This window comes from Haliaeetus leucocephalus, unplaced genomic scaffold (assembly GCF_000737465.1).
Source record: "Haliaeetus leucocephalus isolate CR32 unplaced genomic scaffold, Haliaeetus_leucocephalus-4.0 Scaffold163, whole genome shotgun sequence".
In the NCBI taxonomy this organism is placed as follows: Eukaryota; Metazoa; Chordata; class Aves; order Accipitriformes; family Accipitridae; genus Haliaeetus; species Haliaeetus leucocephalus.
In genome coordinates, this window is record NW_010972599.1 from 1,216,664 (window position 1) to 1,240,270 (window position 23,607).

Sequence of the window (23,607 nt, forward strand, 5' to 3'; positions counted from 1 at the left end):
CTTGCAGAATGCTGATGGGAGAGGTTTCTGGGATATTTAACGTGCTTTTTTCTTGGATTGTAATTCATGATCCCTCAGGTGAGGGAGTATGTGAGGAACCACCTGGGAGGGAGCGGCTGGGAACTGAAATATTTAGTAAAAAGTCACAATTGTGCAGTACTCTAAATAAAGAATAGTGAGCATAAATGTATCCAGGACAAGTAACAGGTATCCATGGAGAAGACAGCTGGGCATGTCTTCCAGGTTTTAAGCACACAGAACATCTGCCAGAGGCAGGTACCCTGCTGAATATTATTTAAACAATAGATAAATAAATAATACTTAAGAGGTATCAATTGGCTGCTGACAAAAAATACTGACAATGTCATTAATAATTTAATGAGGGTAACCATCCAGGGAAAGTCTGCATTGCCAGTTGATACGATATGTTAACTAAGGAGAGGAAAGTAGTTGCTACATAAAATTAATGGCTAAGACTTCAATATAATAGAGAAAATAGTCTCTTTACAGCAGAGCAGCCCCAGCCCCCCCAGCACCATGGGGACCAGAGACCCCATCTCAGCCTGGGAGAGAGACATCGACCACTGCCACAAAGGTGTTTTCCAAGGAAAGCCTGCTCCCTCCCGATTACAGAAGTGTGATGGAGTGCAGGAAAAAAACATTTCTGCCCCCCACCTAGCTATGCAAAAATCAAGAACAACGTATATTAAACTGTAAAACAAGAAAAAAAAGCGCTGTAAAACAAAACTAAACACATTTCTGCCCCACACCCAGCTATGTAAAAATCAAGAACACCACATATGAAACTGTAAAAGGAAAGGCCACCTGGGTATTTATAAATGTAAAGAACATAATGCTTACTAAGCTTTCAGTATTACCAAGGGGTTCTACTTTAAGTCAAGCACAATTCTCCACATAGGTAGGACTGCAAATACCCTTGCCACAGAACATGGCAGCTTGTATCGCCTACTCCGATTCACCACTTCTTCCAGGTCTGAAGGAAAAAACACATTTAATGACACTTCGAGCTCTGACCCAAACCCTGAGCAACCCCAAGGCCGACATGATGCACGGCTGCCGTGAGCCATCTCACAAGCACTAGGCTTGGGGATTTCCCTTTCGAAACATCGAGTGAGCTGCATGCCCCCAAACTGAAGATATTTCCTTTTTTTCCCCACCAAGGTTTGGAGAGAAACAGAGAAAAATGTGCACCGCTCACTGCGATGAGGACACTGACAGGTCTTGTCTTGCTGCCAAAGCCGATGGCTTTAAAAAAAGAAAGCGGATACATCTTCTTTTATGTACTTGGACTCAGATGCCAAAGCCAAGAGGACAGGGAATGTTCAGGCTTGTTTCCACAAAGGCGTTGCTTTAGGAAAGGAGTCTTTGTGTGGGTCCTGGTGCAGAACCATGGGTGGGATGTGAGGACCAGCACCTAACAGCCTCTGTCCAATACGAGGGGTTACACAGGGACAAGGAGCTGCATCACCAGCTGCCACAGCCACACCAAACCATCGGAAACACATGGGTACGGGAGATCGAGCCTGATCCTTGCACAGGTCAGGCAGAGATAATTATGGCATTAATGCTAACGGCTATAACAGACCCTGCCTCCCAGGACAGGTGGGATAGCAGCTCTAAAAGCGGGCTTGGGATTTTGGACAGCTGTTCTCCAAACAGAAAACACACCAGGAGATCTGTTCTGGAGTCTTTTTTTTTCACACAAAGCAAGCAAACACACAAAAAAATGCAATAATAGACCATAACTCCAGGTAAGTGCAACTGTTACGCATCAAATGACAGGTATGTGATGCGGGACACAAAACATTAGAATAGGTTTAATAATGAAGTTCACTAAAGACAGTACTTTTAATGAGTATCTAAAACTATGAGTAAATAATTCACAGCTATATTAAAATATTCAGCAGCGTGCAGAAAGTGACCTCGCTCCTCGTCCCAAACATCCACTTTATTATGTTCTCCTAATCCCACTGAATTACGTTTTCCTCTTCTTTTTAATAAACATACTCTTGTAAATATGAGCCCACTATAAATGGTAATATGCCTCCATCTGACCACACATCCTAAACCTTGATGGGCGTTCAGGACCACCCTGAGTCCCTGCTCTGCCCCCGAGCATCAGCAGCAATAAACTGCCCCAAGTGCCAGCAGCAGCAATCACCCTGCCCAGACAGACCCAGCTCTGCAACGGAGTGAAGAACAAGACAACTACACACCTACTTTACATCTGGGCTAAGCAAAGCAGACCAGAACAGACTGCTTTTTGACAGGCTTTTACTGGCTTGCAGTCAAAAAGCACAGAACAAGCACTGGGAAACAGTGCAAAATGTTAGGACCAGTCCAATGTGCCAGCTGGGCAGACAAATTGCAAATGGTTTCAAACCAGTTGCCTAAAGGTGCACTATTAAAACAGAAAAGTGCATTTGCTATTTCAATGAACAACGATTTAGTCATTTGCTATAAAATGTCATTCTTAGATTTAGGGTTTTTATTATTTCTATTTCACATAAAAGCAGAAAAATGAATATTCTACAATTTGACTAACACGTATTTGTCTTTTAATCACCGCATTTACGTTAAGTTCATTTTTTGAGCCCAATCTAAATTTGCCCTTGCTCCCCAGCCTTCTGCAGATTTCAGGATGAAAACCCTCAGCAAATTGTGATACAGATTGTGCCCACCACCCCAGGAACATTTAAGATGATTTTAAAAAGAGCAAAACACGCATGGAAAACCTCCCCCCGCTGTTCTGAGCAGTGTCTGGCCGCCTTTCTGCTCGAGGAGCCTTGGCACTGCAAGAGACATGGGGCAAGAATTGCAGAAGGAGCCGTGGACGCGCCCCGAGGAACCAACCCAGCTGCACATCCCCTGCCTCAGTGGATGCACATCTGGGGAAGCGCGCTCAAACGCTGCTCTCCATTCCAGGAAGCCGTTCACTGGTGCAAGTATAGGATGCACATGCTCTGCCCTGCACACAGCACGAGGAAAATTCATGCCAGTGTCTCTCTGCAACTCTATTTCCATGCCATAAGCATATTTTCAGAATAGGAAGGGTTTGCTGTTCTTCCTCTCCTGTGGGACACATTAGTTTACATATAAACAAAGAGGGTATGGGTGCTCGTGTTCACAGGATGCAGAAAAAATTTATTAACATCAGGTTCTTAAAATGAGGACATTAGTGTGACAAGGTAAAATGTTTCCTTTGCTTGATTCGCTGTGTGAGCTGGTATCTCAGACAACACAGAACTGGGGGAGAAGTTAGCACACTGCTGCCCATTCAGTATTAAGTTAAAAAGACAGTATTTGGTGTTTGAAAACCATGCATAGCAGAAGGTGGATGCTCTGGGATACATCTAAAGGGGTACCAAACCAGCAGATGTATAAATACCAACCACAAACACAACCAAGCTCTCTTCTTGGAGAAGGTACTTAATGGTGAAGAACAACATTGTGCATTAAAGCAGAAAAAACACACTGTGTTCAGGACAACGGCACTCCCCATCAGGCAGATGCCGCAGCATGCTGCTCACGCCGAACCTTCCCCACAAGGCTTGGCTTTTGCAGGTCCTGGGGACTAGAAGGAAACCTCCCTCCTTGTCCAACCGGGCTTTGGAAATTTTACAACTGACTCAGTAAGACTGTTAAATATAAAAAAATAATTTCAATCTCAATCTCAACCTAGAAGACAGAATTTTTGTGACAAACACAAAGTACTTGTTTTCTGAGATGGCACAGTGATCAGGAAACGCTCGCTGGCTCATTATTTTTTTCTTTTCCAGCTAAGTATCTCAAAGACATATTTTTAATTCTGTGAGCCCCATGACCTGTGCCCTTGATTTCCAACACTGAAATAGTTTCCAAATTGAATTCCAACATCCATACAGGACGTGTAGGATGCAGATTTCATCTGTCACTTGCAGGTCCTGTCTTCCTTCCCAAAGAGAAGCACATTCTTTTTCTAACAGGGCAGCTCTAGGGACTCATTTCAGCTCTGATAATAGAGACAAATGGGCAATGGGACATCCATCTGGTCTGTGGTCTCACCCAGGGGATGCCCCAGCCATCTTGCTAGGACTGTCCCAGCAAAGGCATCGTAGGATTCAGGATGACCCGAACCCCACCGTCCTCCCAGGCAGCTCCCCAGCAGCTACAAAACCAGGGAAACGCCAGGCTATACAGACTGAGTTTTCAGGAGCAATGAAGACAAGCAAGTCCATGATTAATAAAATGCAGCCTAACAAGAAACAGAGTCAGCAGACAATTCTTTATCTTAACTAAGTTTAATGGGTTTAATTTAATTTAATTGTTTGTCTTCTCAAACGGTCCTGCCGGCCGTCCCTCCCCTCCTCCCTCATCCCAGAGGACTCTTCCCTCCATCCTTCCCACTGGGAAGGTCACAGCCCTGCACGGCAAAACCCACATCCCCCTTTTGCTGCACTTCATTTAGGAGCCCAAGTTGGGAGAAGCTTAGGCTGAGTTTAAAAAGGGTGAAATGCAGCTACTTATTTCTTTTTTTTTCCCCAGCATGAAAAAAATTCTAGATAATGGCCATGTATTTTTCCATCAAATAACCTCTCTCTACCTAAAGCAGAAATTAAGATACATATACAGAATATATCATTGAATGCTTTATGCAAGGTACATTATCAATATGCTTGGAGACATGTCTTTTTTAACAATCTGCTACACAATTGTCTTCTATTGGTACCACAAATCTTTTTCCTACTTAGTCCTGGAAGCTAAATTCTCACTGGTGTGCAAATGAGTTCTTTTAAAGCCTTTGCTGATGTCTTAAGACTTTATTTGATGCCTTCCCAACCATACTAAGACATGCCACCTACAGTGAAAATATGAATAGCTGGGTGGTCCTTCAGAAAAAAGTGATAACTTCAGGTATCTCAGGGCACTCCTTCCCTGCCTCAAAGGCACGGCCCGATTTTGACTGTCGGTGCCGTTACGAGAAATGCCCGGTTTGCCTGGGTGCAAAGGGCACCCAGATAAATGGCAGTCCCTGTCCTAGCAAACAGAAACATCACCCACCCGTGGCACGGTGCATGTGCAGACAGGACGGGCATGTGTGCAACATTTGAAACAGTGGGGGAAAAAACCTCCTTTTTTCTCTTTCCTGACACTTTTGTTAGTATAGTTTCAATATCAAGGTTTCACTATGAGAAAAAATCTTAAAACAGAATGCGTTTTCAGGGACTTGGCTGCAGCAATGGAAAATAAGAAAGAAAATGCATTTCTGTACCTAATGAAAGAAACAGATCTTCACAAGAGCCTTCTACCATGGTGGTTAACCAGGAGATCTTTAACAGTACAGGTTTCCTCTGCACTCCAGATTTCAACTTACATTCTTGACATAAATAAAAGCAGCATCTTTTTGGCGAGAGGCTGTACAGGTCTGCTCCTCCACCTCCATGTACTCTTTGCTCCCATGGCACACACGCATGCACACATACACACACACTCACGCCAGCAGCTAAAAGCCTGCCATGAGGACATGGCATCCCTTTGCACCCTGCCAACACCAAATACACTAAATACACTATATGCTATGGACCACAGCTTTGTACATCAGCCAGAGGTGTCCACCTCCTCTACACCTCTAAAGGACTGAATTCACTATGCTTATATACTTATACATATGTTACTTATATATACTTAAATAGTATATTTATTATACTACATTATCACCCTATGATCTGGCCCAGTATCAAGCAACAAAATTGACCTGATAAGCATAAAGAAGCAGCAAGAGACTCTCTTAAAAAGAGTTGAAACTCATCCTAGTGCCTCCATGCCATCAACAGCCTTGGGAGGGGTTGTGAAATATTGTCACTTTAGTAATTTCAATATATAATAGAACACCTATAAAATTTTTAACAAGTTTAAAATTTTTAACAAATTTAAAATACAAATTTAAAAAGCCCACATAAGTGATTATGCAAAAGTTAAAGGGAATGGAAAGTCTTTGTTAATAACCAAAGCAGATAGAGAATGAGCACTTATTTCTTCTTGGGAACACATGGAAATCTTTGACGCTTCAGATGCATCCTGGAACCTCCTAAAGGGTATTTTTGAAGTTTTTCATTAGTATTAAAGTGAAATTTACACTATCACTCTTCCTGGCAACAATTCATAGTGAACCCCACAAGAAATCACATAAATGTAGGAAATGTTGGAAGGTCAGGCTCCCTCCTTCCCACCATCACGTACCCCTAACACCCTTAGAAGAAAACTGCTACCTGATTGATAAAAGTGCTCGTTGGCTGAGAAAATCCCAAGGAAACTCCGTGCAATGCAGACACACAAACCCTCCCATGATATCCCTGGGCAGATCATTCCTCATCATTGTACAAGTGCAGAATTTAGGAAAATCCTACTAATAATACGATAGTATAGCTGTATGCCAAGGGGCTGGGGGACTGACACACGGTATAGCCTCACCTGGTCCATGACCTTCTGAATTAGGACAGTTTACTTAAAATTTGTGTGTATATACTATGACAATCAGAAGGATGTAAATTGTAAGCTGCAGTAGCTATGCTTGCAAAGATTACAGCAAATCATGAGCCTTGATCTATAGGGAAAAAAATGCATCTGAACAGAAAAGGTAAGAAATAGTTCATCTGATTGCTGTCACTTTACAACCACTCCTGAGGCAGCCCCTTGCTCCTAAGGATAGTTCTAAGAGCCCACTGTACAGTAGGATAACAACAGTTTTGTGCTTATTTATGTGAATGGCTTAGGATTTCATTACTAGGTCTAGCTAGGGAGTACTCTGTAACAAGCACGCCGTGTCTTCATAGCTGAATTCTCAGGCAAAAGAGTAAAAACCTTTGGGTTTGTAACAAACAAGATTTAATAGCAAGAAAAGCCATCTGAAGACTGAAGGATGCTGATGCTCAGCAGTGACTCTCCAGAATTTCCAAGTAATGAAAAGGTGCAAGGGATTTTTTAACTCTGAAAATAAGAACACTTCTGATTATGTGAAAGAAAGGAACATGGCAAAGTACAAACTGCTCTAACCCCTTGTTTTGCATCAATGCAATACTAATTAATCCGGGTTTACAAACTGAAGTCAAGCTAGAATGGCTTCACTGAGCTGGCTACCAGCTGCAAGCCTTTTCCAGGAACTATCAGTATTTCCAGCTTTGCTTTTCACCCCTTGATATGATGAAATCTGTTTGCTGATTTGCCACCCCATCGCTCCTCCGCTGCCTCAGAAGCGGACGGTGCGCAACGCACTCACCACCCTTCATTTGCACAGAGCAGCACAGCAGCACGCAGATCCAGAGACCAGGCAAGGAACGGGTAATTACAACCCACCAGGCTAACTTCAAATCACAGGAAAACACCGCACAAAGTAATCAAATAGTTTTCATCAGCTAGAAGATAGCAAGGTTGCAAGCAAGGGCGAAAATGGGTTTGTCAGACCAAATCAGGTCAAATGAACTTAGTTTCCTTCTAAGGCAGAGGAACAGGGCTGCTGAGTAGAACACTGGACTGCCTGCAACAATACAGTTTTTAAAATTTATTTTACAACAATATCAACAAACTAGAGGAAAAAAATGGGAAAGATGCAATATATGAGGAAATAGCTGAAAAGTGCAGCTCTTGGAAGTAGGAATACATTTGATCCACCAACAGAAAATGGAAGATTTTCCATTTATTTCCCATTAAATCCCACTGAAGGCGACAGCCTTGCTGGAAGCCCCAGCCTGGTCTCCAGGGTGGTCCCTGCTGCAGCACTGCCACTCAGAAATGAACCCCTCTGTCCTTTATACTGACCACCCCTGGAATGTCAGGGGGGGTGCAGGACCAAAGGGGCCCAGTCCCCCCAACCCCTCAGGCAGCCCCATTCAGGGGTTAATACCACGGACCCTCGGGCACAGGGATTTCCCGCTGCTGTTCCTGACGCTGCTTAGATGTGCTTGTTCTGCGCAAATGCAGCAACAGGAACTGGCAACTTGGCCCAACTGGATTTAAATTAGATCAGTATTAGCAAGTGCCACTCTTGCGGGCTTCATTTGGGCAGGGTTAAAGGATAATAAAGTCATTTAACGCAAATGACAGAAACTTCTGAGACAGCTGTCTCCTCCTCAGGGACCACCACCCGCACTCGGCCCAGGAGGAGCTGCTCGTCTCAGGGCAAAACTGCTTGGTACTGAACGGAGATTTGGGGACGACACCAAGCAGAGCTACGATGGAAAGAGCCATTATAGAACATATGGACACAGCAAAACCAGTCCTTCTAATTGCATCAGCAATTAAAATGTTTCCTGAATTAAGATCAAATTAGCCATCCTCAGATGAGTTTTTTCATTCTTTGCTCAAACTATTTTGGAGGAACCTTCTTATTTAGGATATGCTGTGCCCCACTTCCAGATCTGGGCAAATAAAATGTCCCTCAGATTGATGGGGGCTCAAATTCAGATCCTGGCACAACCCATACGTGCATGTGAGTTAAACAGGTCTTTAAGTGCAGATCGACAACAGCATCCTTGCAACTCCAATACCAGGGCTATTGTAGCCAAAGCTTTCTTCTATTCAGGAATACCGAAAATCACTAAATCATTTATACAACCCAGTAGGAGAGGCAGTGATGGTAAGAGGACAAGAATAAAATGAAGACCTCCATTTTATGCTTAACTGAAAAAAAAACAGGCTAGAAACAGCACAATTTGAGCACTGTAGAGTTTTCTTATTCGTTCATGAATTTCTCAGAGAGGAGCAATTCGGGTCTATATTTAGCAAGCAGCATCTCCACGTCCCTGCCTGCTGGTGGGTTTACAGGAGTGAAGTATTCCCTGCCCAGCACTGCAGCATGAGAGAGCAAACACCCCGCGCAGCCACATCACATTTGCTCCCTGAAAAATTCAAGCCCTTCACCTCCCACACGTTTCCGACCAGCACTCGGGCAACAGCTCCGATCTTCCAGGGCTCAATGTGTGCTAACACTGTCCTCCAGCCCCACCGGGGAGATCCTGCCCCTCTGGCACCCCCATAACCAAACCCCCATGGCTCCAGCTGCAGAAGGGACGTAGCTCGCACACTCGCAGGGAACCAGCTATTCGTAGTTTTTCTTCTTAGATACGTTCACTTTCCTGGAGGCATGGAGCAGATTTATATCAGAGATCAAGTTTTAGTGCTCCTGAGTTTTCTGGATGATTGCACATGTCACTCCCCCAGAGATGACTAGCTCGTGCTTAGCCCTCCAATACTTATTCATGGAAAAAATTGAACTAGATGTATAGACTGATGGTACAAGGTCCGCCTGTGCTAGCACGCACAGCACAAGATCAGCACAAGAAGGCTTGTTCAAGGAGCCTGTATTCTGTTTGATTAAGCGTGAACAAGTATTTTTTGCAAAGACATGACTTCTGATGAATCACCAGTTATTCAGATTATATATGGTAAAAGGAAAGCTCCTGCAGAGCTCCAGATTAAAACCACTACCGTTTTTCTCTTCTATATCTCCAAAGAGATCTAAGGAAAAAGAAAAAAAAAGGAGAAAGAGCCACACAGGCTTTATGCAGTGAAATTCAGTACTTCGGGGAATTGCTGCCTTATGCAGGAGGGGGGATGCATTATCCAAAATACAACGGCTGCAAGTTACGTAAGGGATGCAGTTACCAAAACTGTTCTCTCCCAGTTGTGCCTCCTTAGAACTAGCACACAAACCCATACACTTTTGCTGCGTTTTCCCAGAACCTTACATCTTTTCATTAGCATTAAAAAAAATGCTTTTTTCCCTTTTTTAGTCCAGCTGAGCCCTTTGGCTGTGCTGCACCTGAGCAGCAGCTGCAGGGGGGGCAGAGGGAAGCTGGGCAATGGAGGTCCCAACTTCAGCACATCCTTGCTTTGACAGTGACAAACGTGTCTGCCTGCATGACCAACAAATATTGTTTTTTCCACTAACAGATTTTGTATAATGGTAGCAATGGAAAAAGATTTGCTGAGATGCTAAGACCACAACATTTAAAATGGCTATTTTATCATGTTTAGGTTATGCTCAGAAAAAAAAGAAAAAAAGAACTGCTGAATTGTTCTTTTCCTGTCGCCTTCCCATCTAACATGCCTTACTGATGTCGCGGTACTAAAATAGTGGTGGAGTTCCCCTCCTTAGAGGTATTCAAAAGCTGACTGGACATGGCCCTGGGCAACCAGGTCTAGGTGGCCCTGCCTGAGCTGTGGGGTTGGACCAGATGACCTCCAGAGGTCTCTTCCAACCTCAACTATTTGTGATTCTGTGATATTCTGCAGACAAGTGGTTCGGAGAGATGATTTCTAAGCAAATTTAGCCATCAAGTTATCCCTGGTGAAAGCTGGCTGGGGGTCCCCAAGACCCTGGTCCCCTCCCACTGATGCAGAAGGTGAGGACTCCCCTCATCCCTTGCCAAAGACCATGACAAACAGGTCCATGACACACATGCAGGTCCATACTCCACCAAAACCCAAGCTACTGACAGGTTCGTGCCATCCTCACCCAGACAGGCAAACCCAGAGTGAACAAGGACCTGTCCATGGTGGAGCAACGCCGGCATGCACGATGCTGTGCAAGAGTCTGCTCTGGACCTTGAGCTCCTCGCTCTACCTCTCCATCCAAATTTCTGCCCTGTCAATACAATGAGATTGATGATACCTTATGGACACCAAGACCTGGTCACAAAAACTAGTGTAAGACAGTGGAGAAGAAGAGTGAGAGGATGAACAAGGTATAATTTATGATAGCATATGACTGCATCAAGTGATGCAATGTTTTGATTCTGGTAAGCTCTTCCATTAACTCCAGAGTATTTTCCCTCTCCTCTGTCCTCTGCCCACAACACTTTGCCCACATCTGCACAAAAACACCCAAATCTGAATGGTAAGATAAAAACAGAATAATTTTTTATGCTCCACCTTTAAAGCTGCTAAATTTGTATTGGGTTTTCTTTAAAGCTAAGCTACTTTGAGAATAACACATAGGAAAAATATTTTTAAATGTCCCTAGAAATTATCTGAGTCACATTAGCTTTCAGATCTGTATTACAGTTCTTCGTTTGCTCAAGTTGTTTTGGTTCTGAAATCATTCCCATGTATCTGTTTCTGAGAAAAACCTTCCTGTGGAGACGCAGTTTCATAATTCAAGCTATTCATGTTTTTAAAAGTAAAACTAGTGGAATATGCCTTTGATTCCATCTCTACTTATTTAATTAAAAGGCCTGGCAGGCTGTTTGATTTCTTTAATCAGAAAATGATGTTAAAAGGTTTCCAAAATAACATTTAATGAGTTTTGAAAGGGGATGCATATACCATTCCTGCCAGGTTTCTGTATGTTTCAGGTTCTTATTAACTGTTCATTTTTTTAGCAATTTCAGCAGCTTATCAGTAAGTCGCAGGATACTACAGCAATTGTAAAAGGCTATGTACTCCTAAATGCATGCAGAGGCTAAGCCCCAGCATAAGAGTCAAAACTTGTTCTCCCCATGAACATCACCGGGAAGCTTTGCTGACAACAGAGCTTAAAATTCTCCATCACAATAGTGTGAAATCAGGACAACAGGTTTCGAAAATAAACACTTTGAGTGTCCTTCAAAATTATATGTTATCATAATAATGGAGGGGTTGAATATATATCAAAAATAATCCTAAATGATTAGCAATTACCCTTATGAATCATAACCATCTTCGGATTCTGAAAAGCTGTTTGAACATCTCAGCTGTGGAACTCTCCCGTCGCTGACTAACACTCCAAAAAATGGAAATAAATCAAGCCCCAGAGCCAGCACTGAGCATCCTCCAGCATTCCCAGGGAAAGCTCCTGGGGTCTGGCTTTGGGATGACCAAGCACTCCCCATGCGTGTTTTAGTCTGTGGGTCATGCAGGAGGTAGAGAGGAGAGTCAGGAGCCACCTGCAGTCATCTAAAGCATCCATGGCCGTGGCCCCTCCTGTGACCATCTAAGAAAAAAAAAATCTGTCTGCTGAGATATTTTGCTTCTATTTCATAAAAGAAAGGGCTGGAAAGGGACACCCCTGCTCTGGGAAGGGGAGCCAGGCTCTGCTGAGCTCAGCCCTGCTGCTCTCCCCAGGAAGGGTCAGAAGACCCCAGCTTCCTTCCCTCTAGAGATGCGCTAGATCCGCCTCCCGCTTTCCACGTGGTATTATCTAAAAAACCTAAAAGCTGTAATTAAGGAAGGCAAGGAAAGCATAAAGAAATGTTTATATTTCCAGAAATTAAAATTTCAGTGACGAGGCAGTAAATTAACTTAATCAAGTTGGGAGGCATCTATGAAAAATCATTTTTATATGATTTAATGAGAGAAGGCATCGGAAACGGTGATTTTAATCAGCCAAGTGGGATTTATAAGCAAGAAGATCCTGCTTCAACAACTCATTAGACTTCTCCAAAAAATCTGTACTCTCCCTGCAGACAGTCAAAACAAGATTTATTGTATATATTTACTAATTCTCTAAATCCCTTGGTAACATTGCATATCACAAGTCAACTGATTAAAGGAGAAAACAAAGTCAAAGAAAAAAAAGTCTTCATAAGCATCTGCTAAAGAAAACCAAGAGGCTCTAAGTCCCTATGAAAAGACAGAGCTGACTCAAATCAAATGCTATTAGGACTCCTAAATCCCTATTTATTATAAATACAAGGGCTATATTAGAAATACTCAATACCTTCTAATACTTTTTATAATTTGTAAGACACATGCACCCTGGCCTGCACCAGACGGCAATACTGGAGGGCTAGAACAGGAGTAACATGGGAAATGGCAAAGTAAATGGGATCCTTCAGATGACTTACCCTTAAATTGTGCTGTCCTGGCGTAACCTAACTGACATGATATGCCTCCCTATGGCACCATACGATCACATGTCAATGCAGAAATGCGACAATATTGCTAAATATATTTTGAAATCATGATTTATAGAATAGTTCAAGGTTGAAGCATTTCAAAACACGTCAAAGAGCGCTGAATCCACCCCACTGATCCTTCCAGTGACTTTAATTCTCTCTCATATTTATATGTTGAGCCAGAAGCCTGCATTTATTTTTCACAGGTATTTCTGCCTCCTTCAGTTCCAGACTAAAGGCTGCTTCTGTCATGTCAGTACAAACAGAAGAAAAAACGTGCTAAGAGTATTCCTGGAAATAAATATTTTTGTTAGTTATTATTATTCTCTTGCTGTCTAATTCTTGATGTTGCGGCAGGCAGATCTCCACAGGATGCAGGAGATGAGCATGAGTAACTTGGTTCTTTACAAAGGATGTTGTAGATCTCAGTGCAGTTTCACAGCGCTTTTCATGCAGACACAGAAAATAATTTACTTGGAAAACAAACTAGGAGTGTAGGCTGAAAGCACTAGCTCCCCCTTTAAACTCTGCAAGTTGAAGAACTTTGATGAATATCAAAGCCTTCTCCATTAAATATGCTACAAAATACCATTAGCAAAGAGGCAGGGTAGGACACTCACGCAGGGGCTGCTCCACTGCGGTACGCTGTACGGACATGGCAGTGGGGAGCAAACCGTGCAATTTCTCTGCGCTCCATTTCTGGGGCGGGTAAGAAAACAATTTATCTCCGTGGTATTGATGCTCTTCAAGTCAATTTTACAAAAAAAGAAAAAATGACAGCAGCTTTAGAAAATAGGCTGTGTTATAAGGTTGCTTAATGACTATGTGCAGAAGCCACGTTACTTTACCAGACCCTCTGAACTGGTTGTCAAGTCAGGAGACGCAGCACAGAAGCCAAGCAGTGCATATAGCACTGGGGGAAAGTTTCTCCTGAAACTGCTGCTCTGCTCAGTACACATTTCCCCACATGGGAATGAAGACATCCAGGTGAAATTAACTGTTTTCATAGGAAAACATTAGAGCCAATTTTAAACTCAAAAAAGAGTTCCCAGGTGGGGTTTCCCAGAAGATGCCCTAATGGAGAATGCTGCCTTGGTCTGCAGCAGCACAGGGATACAGCCGTCACGACATCAGCACGGGAAGGGGCACGCATCGCTACCCGACTTCGGTTTGGCTTTTGGACCTCTTGCCTTTGGAAAGAAACCAAATGCCAAGATTGCATCAAATTAATCCATTTTCATTGTGTTCTAGCATTGAAATATAGTCTTCTGAGTTTTGAAATCCAATTCAATTTCAGATTTTTTTTAATTAATGATATAAAACTATGATGATGATTTTTTTTTTCCATGCAGTAATTGATAGGAGGGTAACGGATAACCACTACAAAGGCAGCTTTCTAGGTTGAAAGGTAGAAAGTTCTTCACTCTGCAGTAAATCTGTATTTTACCCCTGGGATGCAGGAGAAACCCATCCTAAGAACAGGGTTGAAGAAGAGACTTGCTCTCTGGAGGCTGCTGTCCTACCTGCGCAGCTTTCACTCGTAATTAAATTAAATACCATTCCCAGTAGGACTACCAGAACATTGTGATTGTACTTTGAAACTCAAAATATAAGGCAACACAGCCGAGGTTTAAGACAGCAGTCATCAGAAGGGACTTCTGTACCAAGTGGGAAGCTGGAAGGGCCGAAAGGCCGGCAGGAGCATGCCTGAAGTATCGGCTGGGCTGATGCCGGCAGCACCAGTCATCCCATATATAACTCAACCTTCCCCTCCGCTCAGCCTTGGCTCTGACGTCTGCCTGGTCCTTCTGGGCTCAACCGGACCAGACACAAAAAGAAACCCTAAACCCCTCTCCCATTCGGTTCAGACCAGTCTCCACTTCAAACACTTGCAGCTGTAACTTCAGCTCGTTTGCAAATCAACCACAGTTTATTTAATCTTCCTCCAACCTACTTCCCGCAGGCTACATATTCATCATCCACAGGACTCTCCTGAACCACATGCAGATCAATCGGGCTCGCTCAGCCCCTGTGAGACCCACTGGCACCACCACCGCTCTCCCTCTGGCCACACGTAATCGAAATTAATTGGAAAAGCCTTTTCAAATGTATGACCTACTCGCTGATCTTCCGAGACAAAAAAAAACAACAAACAAAATCCAAGCATCGTTTTTACACCTAACCAAAAATAGCACCCTGGTTTCCAAACAACTGGAAGTTATTTCTGTTCTTTCCACGCCAGCAGACATTTCAGACTTGTATTGCACTTCTGACATCATGTACACACTACAGCGAGGGCAGGTAACTGTCCTACACTGAGGAGGAAGAAAGCACAGACCGAGTTTCTTATCAGCTTTATCTACAAAACAGCCAACAAAGCACGCTGCAAATTACTTTATAATATTTCTAATAATCCCCTTTAAATTATTGCTTCTGTTCTAGGATGGCTGTGGGCTGTTAGATGCAAACCATAAGTCAAGATAGCTTAGATGGAAGATTTCTACAACATATTCTTTCCACAAAGAGAAGAACCCTGTTTTGCATAACGCGTACTATCAGTGCTGAGGTTGATGTCTCCTGACCTTCAGCCAGCCCAGCTCCAGCAGTCACACTTCATAGTATCAGACTCAACTTCTCAGAAAACTACCCCTGAATTAAACCCATTTTTAACCTTAGTAGAGGTATTCAGGTACGTAACCCATACGAAATGTTCCCCATTTTTCTTGATATATAATGTACATTCATAAACACAAATTGCACATGTTTCTGTACATAGGTTACTGCCTGTTCCCAGAGGAAGACCTCTGGCTTGCCAAAAGTGTTTTGGCTTTAAGGTGAATGACAGGGGAGGTGGAAACTCCAATAAAGAATCTCCTGGGAGAGCACCAGGATAGAGAGATGGGTCCTGACTTTCTGCAAGTTTTAAACCTACTAAGTGTCCACCTCTCCTGAAAAAAAAGGGCATCCTTTAGATGAGATTGCCCCTTCCCTCGCGTCTGTTCTTGTCTTTCTTACCTGAGCCAGGCTTAGCAAAAGCTACCTGCTGGAAACCATCAGTGAGAATGCTGCAGCTTATAATAAAGCCCCAGTGCTTGTGCCAAAGGCAGTGCCACGAAGCAAGGCTTTTTGCCTCCTCGCTCCCACCTGCAGCACCTGCCTTTTTGTATTTACGTGCTCTCGCCATCACTGATATATCTTTGTATGTACATGCTCTTGCCATCGTGGATATTGGTTCTCCTCCAGTCCAGCTGCCCTCCAGCTCTATACTCTCCTCCTCTCCATTTACTCACATTTTTAAAGATTTTTTTAACTTTAAAACCCTTTCATCCCTCCATGTTTTATCAAGATAGACCACATTCAGCTCTATTTTACCCAATATTCATCTCATCTTACGAAACTAGGTCACAAAATCTGCAAGCTTATATGAGTTAGGCTTTATAGATCCAGAAAATACCTCTTCTTTTTTTTTGTTCTGGTCATAATTTCTAAGTCTGAAATATTTACAAAAATAAACTCAGAAGTATACAAACACACCACTTTGTTTTAAAATTCTAATGAGCTATTTACAAAATTCCTTTTCTTCAATCATTTCTGTTTGAAAACAGTTTTGCTAGGGAGAAAAAAAAACAACCTGGAGTTCTCTGGTCTGCATGTCAGCCCCGAAATCCTTACACGAGCCAACTATGCTAACAGCAGGGAGCTTTTCTTGAAATATCAGGGAGCTTTTCTTGAAATATCAGGGAGCTTTTCTTGAACAGCACAGATGATTCACCTCTGCTGCCCTGAGCCTCGCTGGGTACCCAGCTGAGTAACTAAAATACTGCAGCCCGAGGCTCTCGGGCACCAGCATACGGACCGAAAAAACAATCAAAGAAATTCTGAATATCCCCAATAAGTGTTCTCGCGTGGCAGGCAGCAGCCTGGGAAGCAAAGTGAGGTGCTCGCTGCCTGCGGGAGCACCTGCCCCCCAGCCCTGGCCGGAGCTGCAGCATCGCTGCCGGATGGGCAATGCCATGGGGATCACAGTGTGCCCAACCCCGCCGCGGCATCCCCGCACAGCGAGGGAGGTTCCTGCCGCTTGCTAGGAGCACCGAAGTGCATCGCCTTGGTAACAGACACATTGCCAAAAATCCCTCAAACATTTTCACTTTGGGGTAAAATACGACTTTGGCCATCTCGAAGCATTTGCAAAATGTGACCGTGTGGTTGGACTAAAGGGCAATCTGAAGCACCCAGTTTTTCGAAGGCGGACGGTAAGACCTGCAGGGTGACATCTGCTTTCACGGAGCATTTGCTTTCTCTACTCACCCGTTGTTTCCACGATGCCCTCCAGGATGACGACAATCTCAAACTGCTCCGTCTGCATGCTGCGCTGGGAGAGGTCGTAGAAGGGGCTCTTGGCGTCTATCACGTGGCAGATGGTGAGCGGGGACACGAGGAAAAGCTGGTCCGCCCCTGTGCTGAAGCCCACGTCCAGCTCCAGCTGATCGAGCGGGAGGAACTCGCCCTCTGGGGTCTGGCGGGACTGGACAGGCAGCGAGGGGAGAGGCAGAGAGAGAGAGAGAGAGAGATCACCGCTGGAGCAGCCATCACCGAGGCACCCCGACAGCATCCTGCATCCCTGCCAGCACTCTGCAGCACCCACCACACGAGGCAAACCCCGGTCCAGCCACACGGCCATGAAACGCGTGGGAGTTCAGCACTGGCCGTGCAGAGCAAGGATGAATTATTTCTAACACACATCTTACTGCAATTGCAGCTCACTGACATAGGAGCCCTGGAAAACCGCCGGCCACCGACACGAACGATGGCTCTGCCACCGACCTGCAGCATCACCCACCAGGAGGAGAAGATGAAGCCAGCGCACATCCAGCCTGCCCTTCACCCAGCTTTGCACACCAGCCCTTGTACAACCAGTGTGCCCAGACAGGGTCCCCTGCCCGGGGGCTCAGACAAGGGGACATCTCCCCTTGAGATACCCCGAACCTCACCAAATCCATGCAGCAACACAGTGACCACAGGTGAGGGCTCACAGCCAGCTCCAGGGTCCCTCCCACAAGGGACTGTCCATGAACTCCTTGCAGAAAGTGGCAGCAATAAGATTAATTACCAGCTTTTCCCGTAAGAGTGGAGGCCTCAACGCTGACTAACAACAGCTAATGTTGGCCCCACATCAGCCGAGCACACAGTTCTCCAGGGAAGTTTTTGGATCACCACCCTTTTGACAAAAGAAGCCCGGCAAAGGGGATGCTGTTACCGCTTTAGTTAGAGCTGCCTGCTAAGACACTATAAACAACAATTTAACAGCTACAGAACAAGTCCATAAAATCACACCTAGAGCTGAAACCTCAAATTCAGCGCTCCGGCTCGTGTGCCTGGCTGGAAGCTACGCTTTGCATCCCTAGTCCGTGAGGAGCACTGTAATCAGCACAGCCCTGCCCTAACGCTCCCTCTCCGGCTTCTATTTCTTCTCCCTGTGTTATGAATAGGCAGGAACAGAACATTATAGCCCTTCCTGGTCATTACTTTTTATTATAGAATTTTGCATTATTTGTTACTCAGATTTTAAAAAGAAGTTTTACAAACTGTTGTAGTCATCCTACAGAGCCAAAACCCAACATTAAATGACTACTTGAGATGTATTTCCATCATTCCCTATGTTTTGAGCTGATGTAAAACTTCCCATACTGAGCAATACCACTGACTTGAAATGGGATATTTTTTTTTTTAACAGAAGGACGATTATGCTTGCAGGAAGAAGCATAATCTTTCCTCTAACTTCTCCTTTCTTTCCATTCTCCTCGTTATTCAGATCTGCCGCACTACCTGTGTAACTGCGAGCGGCGGGGGGGGAAGATGCCCCGTTGGACAGGGACCAGAGCAGACATCACCTCTGGACTATCAGGGTCCCTACGAGTGACACCAGTGGCTCCCAGAGAAACCCAGTCCCGTGCCTTCCATAAAAAAGCCCTGCACTGGCAGCTGCGGGGGAGTGGGTGGGAGGATGCTGGGTGCTCCCAGGGTGCAGGGCAGCCCCCAGCGAGGGCACGGGGGGTACAGCTATGGCCAAGCCCCCCGGGGTCAGAAGCGGTTGGGAGCCTAAAAGCAAAAGGCAGCAGACAGAGCAAAACCAGATTATGCGCCTCGCTTAGGATTTGGTTTCTATTTTTAAAATTTTCCCTGAATGGTGGCTGGATTTGAAGGAGATCTAATCCCAAAAAAACAATCGTGTGTTTCACTGCCCTGAAGTTCCGGCTAAGAGATGTGCTTTAATTTTTGTGTGTGAAAATTCAGATTTATCACACCTGCCTCTGCTACTCCATCCCAGCATACGCCATGCAGTTTCAGATAAAGCCATCAGAGCCAAGAAACATCTAGAGCACATCTGCATAAATATCCTGCCTGCGGGGTTTTGTTTGTTCTTTCTTCAGAGAGAAGTCTACTTTTCAATAAAAAGGCAAAAAACACCAGCAAAGCACCAAATAAGACCCGTAAGCAGGGCAAGGAGCAGCTCTAGGGAGGGAACCGCATCCATCAGCCATCCCACGCCCCTACAATATTGTTATAGCCACAGGGGAGGCAAAGGCTGGCTCATTTCTGGGTGACACTGTCGTGCTGGGGACACCGAGACCCGTCCTCCCAGCTCAGCTTTGGGACAGAGGAAAAGGGTGGCTCCGGGTCAGAGCCAACGAAATGCAATCAGGAGTTAGCACGCACCAGGCTTCATTATGAACGCTAATGGTTTGGGGAAGTCCTCTCAAGGTCTGGCTGTAAAATCCTTGCGAGGTCTGCTCGCTGGCTGCTCTATTTAGGTCTTCAGCTACCACCGTGACTGTCCAAAATGTTTTGGCTTTATGTGGCACTTCTCCACGGATGCTTTCCAAGGAACACCCAGTTCCTGCCTCAAAATCTTAGTCTGACCCAACCAGCCAAGCCCCCTACCAATGCACAGGAGAGGATGAAGAAGCAGGGTGAGCTATTATTTTGCAAAAAATTTCTCTATAACAGACATCTTAACAGATGGAGTAGTGATGGAAAAAAGGGAGTTAAAGACAACGGGGTACTTGAGGGACACGGCAAAGGACAAGAACTCCAGAGAAAGAGCCATGAACTACAGATAGGGGAAGAAAACGATGGGGAAGAAAGGTTACAAACGGGTGGGCTGCTCCCTGGGTGCCATGAGCTGTGACCGCTGCTGCAGGGTTAGGGAGGACCCTGCTTCCACTCCCACGGCACCGTCACCCTACCACCACTTGCACGGGAGCACATGGGATGCCCAGCGAATCTATCGCGTCCGTCACAAAAACCTCCTATTTTACAGCTGCGGTAAAAATCAGGTGTTACGTTATCCAGCTGTGAAGTCATATACACAAAGTATGATTGCTTCTGCTCTGAGGGAATGGAGATAAAGATTGAGAGCTAAAACATTACAGACAACCCAAATATTATTTTACAACTACCCCTGAGTTACAGGCAGTGTTCAACCCAAGGCAGGGTGCGATAATTTGTACCATTGACTATTTTGCTATCTGAGCCAATACATTTGCAGGAAGAAATGACCTTGAGTGACTCTTTTTGACTCAGTGTAACGTAGGGAGGAAAGTACAGGGCTTCCAAGTTTCATGCAAGTTCTTTGCAATCCTAGAGATTCATTAAAAAAGTGAATAGTACAATGAATGAGTCTTTGCACTAACTTGCCACTTTTCAGGTTTTATATTTGTTTTTTTCTCCAGTATGGTCTAAGCTTACTGGGGAAAAAAAAAAATAATTAAAAAATTAAAAACAGTGTATTGGGGTTTCAATTTTACATAGATTTTACCAGCAGAATAACCTTTTTACCAAAAAAGAAGCGTTTCAGCAGAAAACCCTACAATTAACTCTTCCCTGCAATAAAGGTTATATGCAAACCAAAGCAGAAACACTGAAGCAGCAGTTCCCCCCCGCCACGCACTCGCGCTCCTGCAAGCCGGGAAGGCTGTCCATGAGTGGCAGCACCCCCAAGACGAGAGATTGCTCTCCCTGCTGCAATCCTTTTTTTTTTTTTTTCCCTCTTTTTTTTTGGGCCAGGAGGCCAGGCCAAGCACTGCCGCCCCACAGCAGCGAAAGGATGCACCGTGCAGAGCCATTTGGTGGGTGATGTGCAGAGCCAGCTACAACTGTACCACAGAACAGCCATATTTTACCCCTTTATTACTCTTCTCCCTCTCCCTCCACATTTATAGCTGCCCGTGTATAGAGGTCCTGCAGGCTGGGGCCCAGTGGGATGCCCACAGCACGGTGTGCCACCACAGCCACGACGCAGCCGCCAGCACCGACAGTGCCCGCATTGCTGGCGTGCCGCACGGATGGCCTTTTCCTTTTCCGAAGATGAACGATGCCCCAGGATGGAAGGACAGCTTGCTTTGTTTGAGCTGCTGCTACGGCAGAGTTCCCTGGGCTCCTCTCGCTTTCTTGCTATTTTTAAAACAGCTGCAAAACCTTCACCCTTCTGACTCCAGCTCTGCCGTCACAAAACCAGAAGAAATGATGGCTATGAAACTGCTCTTTCACATATTTAAAGTTCAGGACATTTTTGGGAGCCACGCTAAGTTTTAAGCTCCAACTTTTAAGATTCCCTCTGCGGCACCTCTGGATACAAAAAGGGCTGTTTTCAAAATTTGGAATGGAAATGGCTCATTTTGATTCTTTAAAGCTATTAAAGAGCTACGCTAAATGTGACAGTCCGACTTCTCCCTAGTCAGGACAGCCTCGTCACACAAAGCAGTTGGAGGGGTCACCGTGGTGCCCTCTAAAGACCGGACGATTACTTACCAGGCTAATTGCACGTCACTCAATTTACCCATCTAAACTTGTGACAGGAGGAAACAATCAGGGACAGCTCATATCGGGGAGAAGCGTAACTGAGATTCCAGCTGATTATTGAAAAAGAGAAGCACAGGAATAGATGCCTCCAGGTCAGCTGCAGCGAGTGCGTCTTCACCAATGTCGGACCCAGCTACAGAAATCATCCAGGCACAGCAGGAAGGAGACAAGTGAAATTATGGAGATTCTTTACATTCCTCTTCCCCCCCCAGCTTGTGGGGTGCGAGCACCGCCCCTCCTTTTGGCCACCGACTCCCCCGCAGCTCAGGGTGCAGTGGGGGTTCTGCAACCCTCACTGAACGCAGCGACAATCCTGCCTGCAAAATCCCCGTTGGCAACATGTATTTGGGCCAAAACACGACAACTTCAGAAGCCTCCGAGCAAAACGTGTTTCTGCTTCGCCGGATCCGGGCGCGGCAGGCGAGGGATGAGCATCCCTCCGCAGGGGGCAGCCAGAGGAGCGGGGAAGAAAGCAGGGCAGTGCTCCAAGGCTGGGTCCCCCCCACGGCAGGGGGACCCTGCCTGCCCCTGCAGAGCACCCACATCCCCTGCCAGCTGCAGAAACATGCGGGATGCTCTGCATGCGTCAAACGTCACCCGAGCCGTCCCCTTCCACCCACTCCACATTTATTTCATCTCCCCGATGTATATGCGGCCGCTGTAGCAAGTCTCAAATAAACACTCAATTTTTCCCTGGACGCACGGGGCCATTAGCACAATTTTTAAATATCCAGCCCTGGCATTCTGCTTCCCATGAAGTTCACGCACTGTATAAATAAAGTTCTGCCTGACTGGACTCACTGTTGCCCGAAAGCACAGAAATATGCCAGAAGGGCAAGCAGCTTTCTTTTAAAATGCACACCAAGGAATTCAAGCTACAAAGTATTTACTTGCCAGAGAAACGTAGCATTTCGTAGAAATCTATAACTACGCGTGTAAAGCCAGTGTTGAATATAAATATTACCCTACAAGGCTGCTGGTAATTCAGAGGGCTGAGAGTAAATCTGGTGCCCAACGGCTGAGCCTAAAGAGCGTGGCAGGGAGATGGGGGCAGCCCCGGGTAGGAGCGAGGGTTGGCGAAGCTCTCCTGCCGAAACGGTGCTCAGAGGGGCCGGAGGGGGCACATGTGGCGGGGCGGCACTTACTTTGAGAAGCTTGCAGCGGATCTGCGCGGAGACCATGTGGCTGTTGCGGAGGTTGCCCACCCTGAACATGAGGGTGAGCTTGCCGTCCCGCATGGAGATGGCGGCGTGCTCGCTGAACATCAGGGTCTCGGCCCTCTTCTTGGGCTGGGACATCTTGATGAACATGCAGCCGATGAGGAAGGCATCCACGATGGAGCCCAGGATGGACTGGAAGAGGAAGAGGATGATGCCCTCGGGGCATTTGTCCGTGATGTAGCGGTACCCGTAGCCGATGGTGGCCTCGGTCTCGATGAAGAAGAGGAAGGCAGAGGGGAAGTTGTAGACGTTGGCCACGCAGGGGGTGTAGCTGTCGTCGTGCGCCTTGTTCAGGTCCCCCCGCATGTAGGCGATCACCCACCACATGGAGGCCATGAAGAGCCAGGCCACGGTGTAGGTGAGGATGAAGATGAAGAGGTTCCAGCGCCACTTGAGGTCCACCAGGGTGGTGAAGAGGTCCGACAGGTACCGGCTGGTCTCGCCGCCCAGGTTCCCGTGCTGCACGTTGCACCGCCCGTTCTTGTCCACGAACCGCTGCCTCTTTCCCCGCGGGGCCGCCCGGGGAGGCGGCAGCCCCCCGCCGCTGGCCGAGGTGCTCACCACCTGGTACTCGTCCCCCAGCTTCCGCCGCAGCGCCGACATGCTCCGCTCCGCCCCGGTACGGCACAGCCCGGCCCCGGCCCCGGCCCCGG

The 23,607-nt window shown here is 45.8% G+C and overlaps 1 protein-coding gene across 1 annotated transcript in view; it reads right to left on the reverse strand.

Moving 5' to 3' along the window:
- The window catches only part of KCNJ3 (potassium inwardly-rectifying channel, subfamily J, member 3), a 54,792-nt gene extending 31,198 nt beyond the window's left edge, over positions 1–23,594 (reverse strand). Inside the window, exons 1-2 of the mRNA XM_010563056.1 lie at positions 22,880–23,594; positions 17,181–17,397 (exon numbers count right to left, since the gene is read on the reverse strand). Of these exons, the coding sequence (XP_010561358.1) occupies positions 17,181–17,397; positions 22,880–23,557 (895 nt within the window). The 5' untranslated portion in view covers positions 23,558–23,594. The remainder of the gene's footprint in view (positions 1–17,180; positions 17,398–22,879) is intronic.
- Between the last annotated feature and the right edge of the window lie 13 nt (positions 23,595–23,607).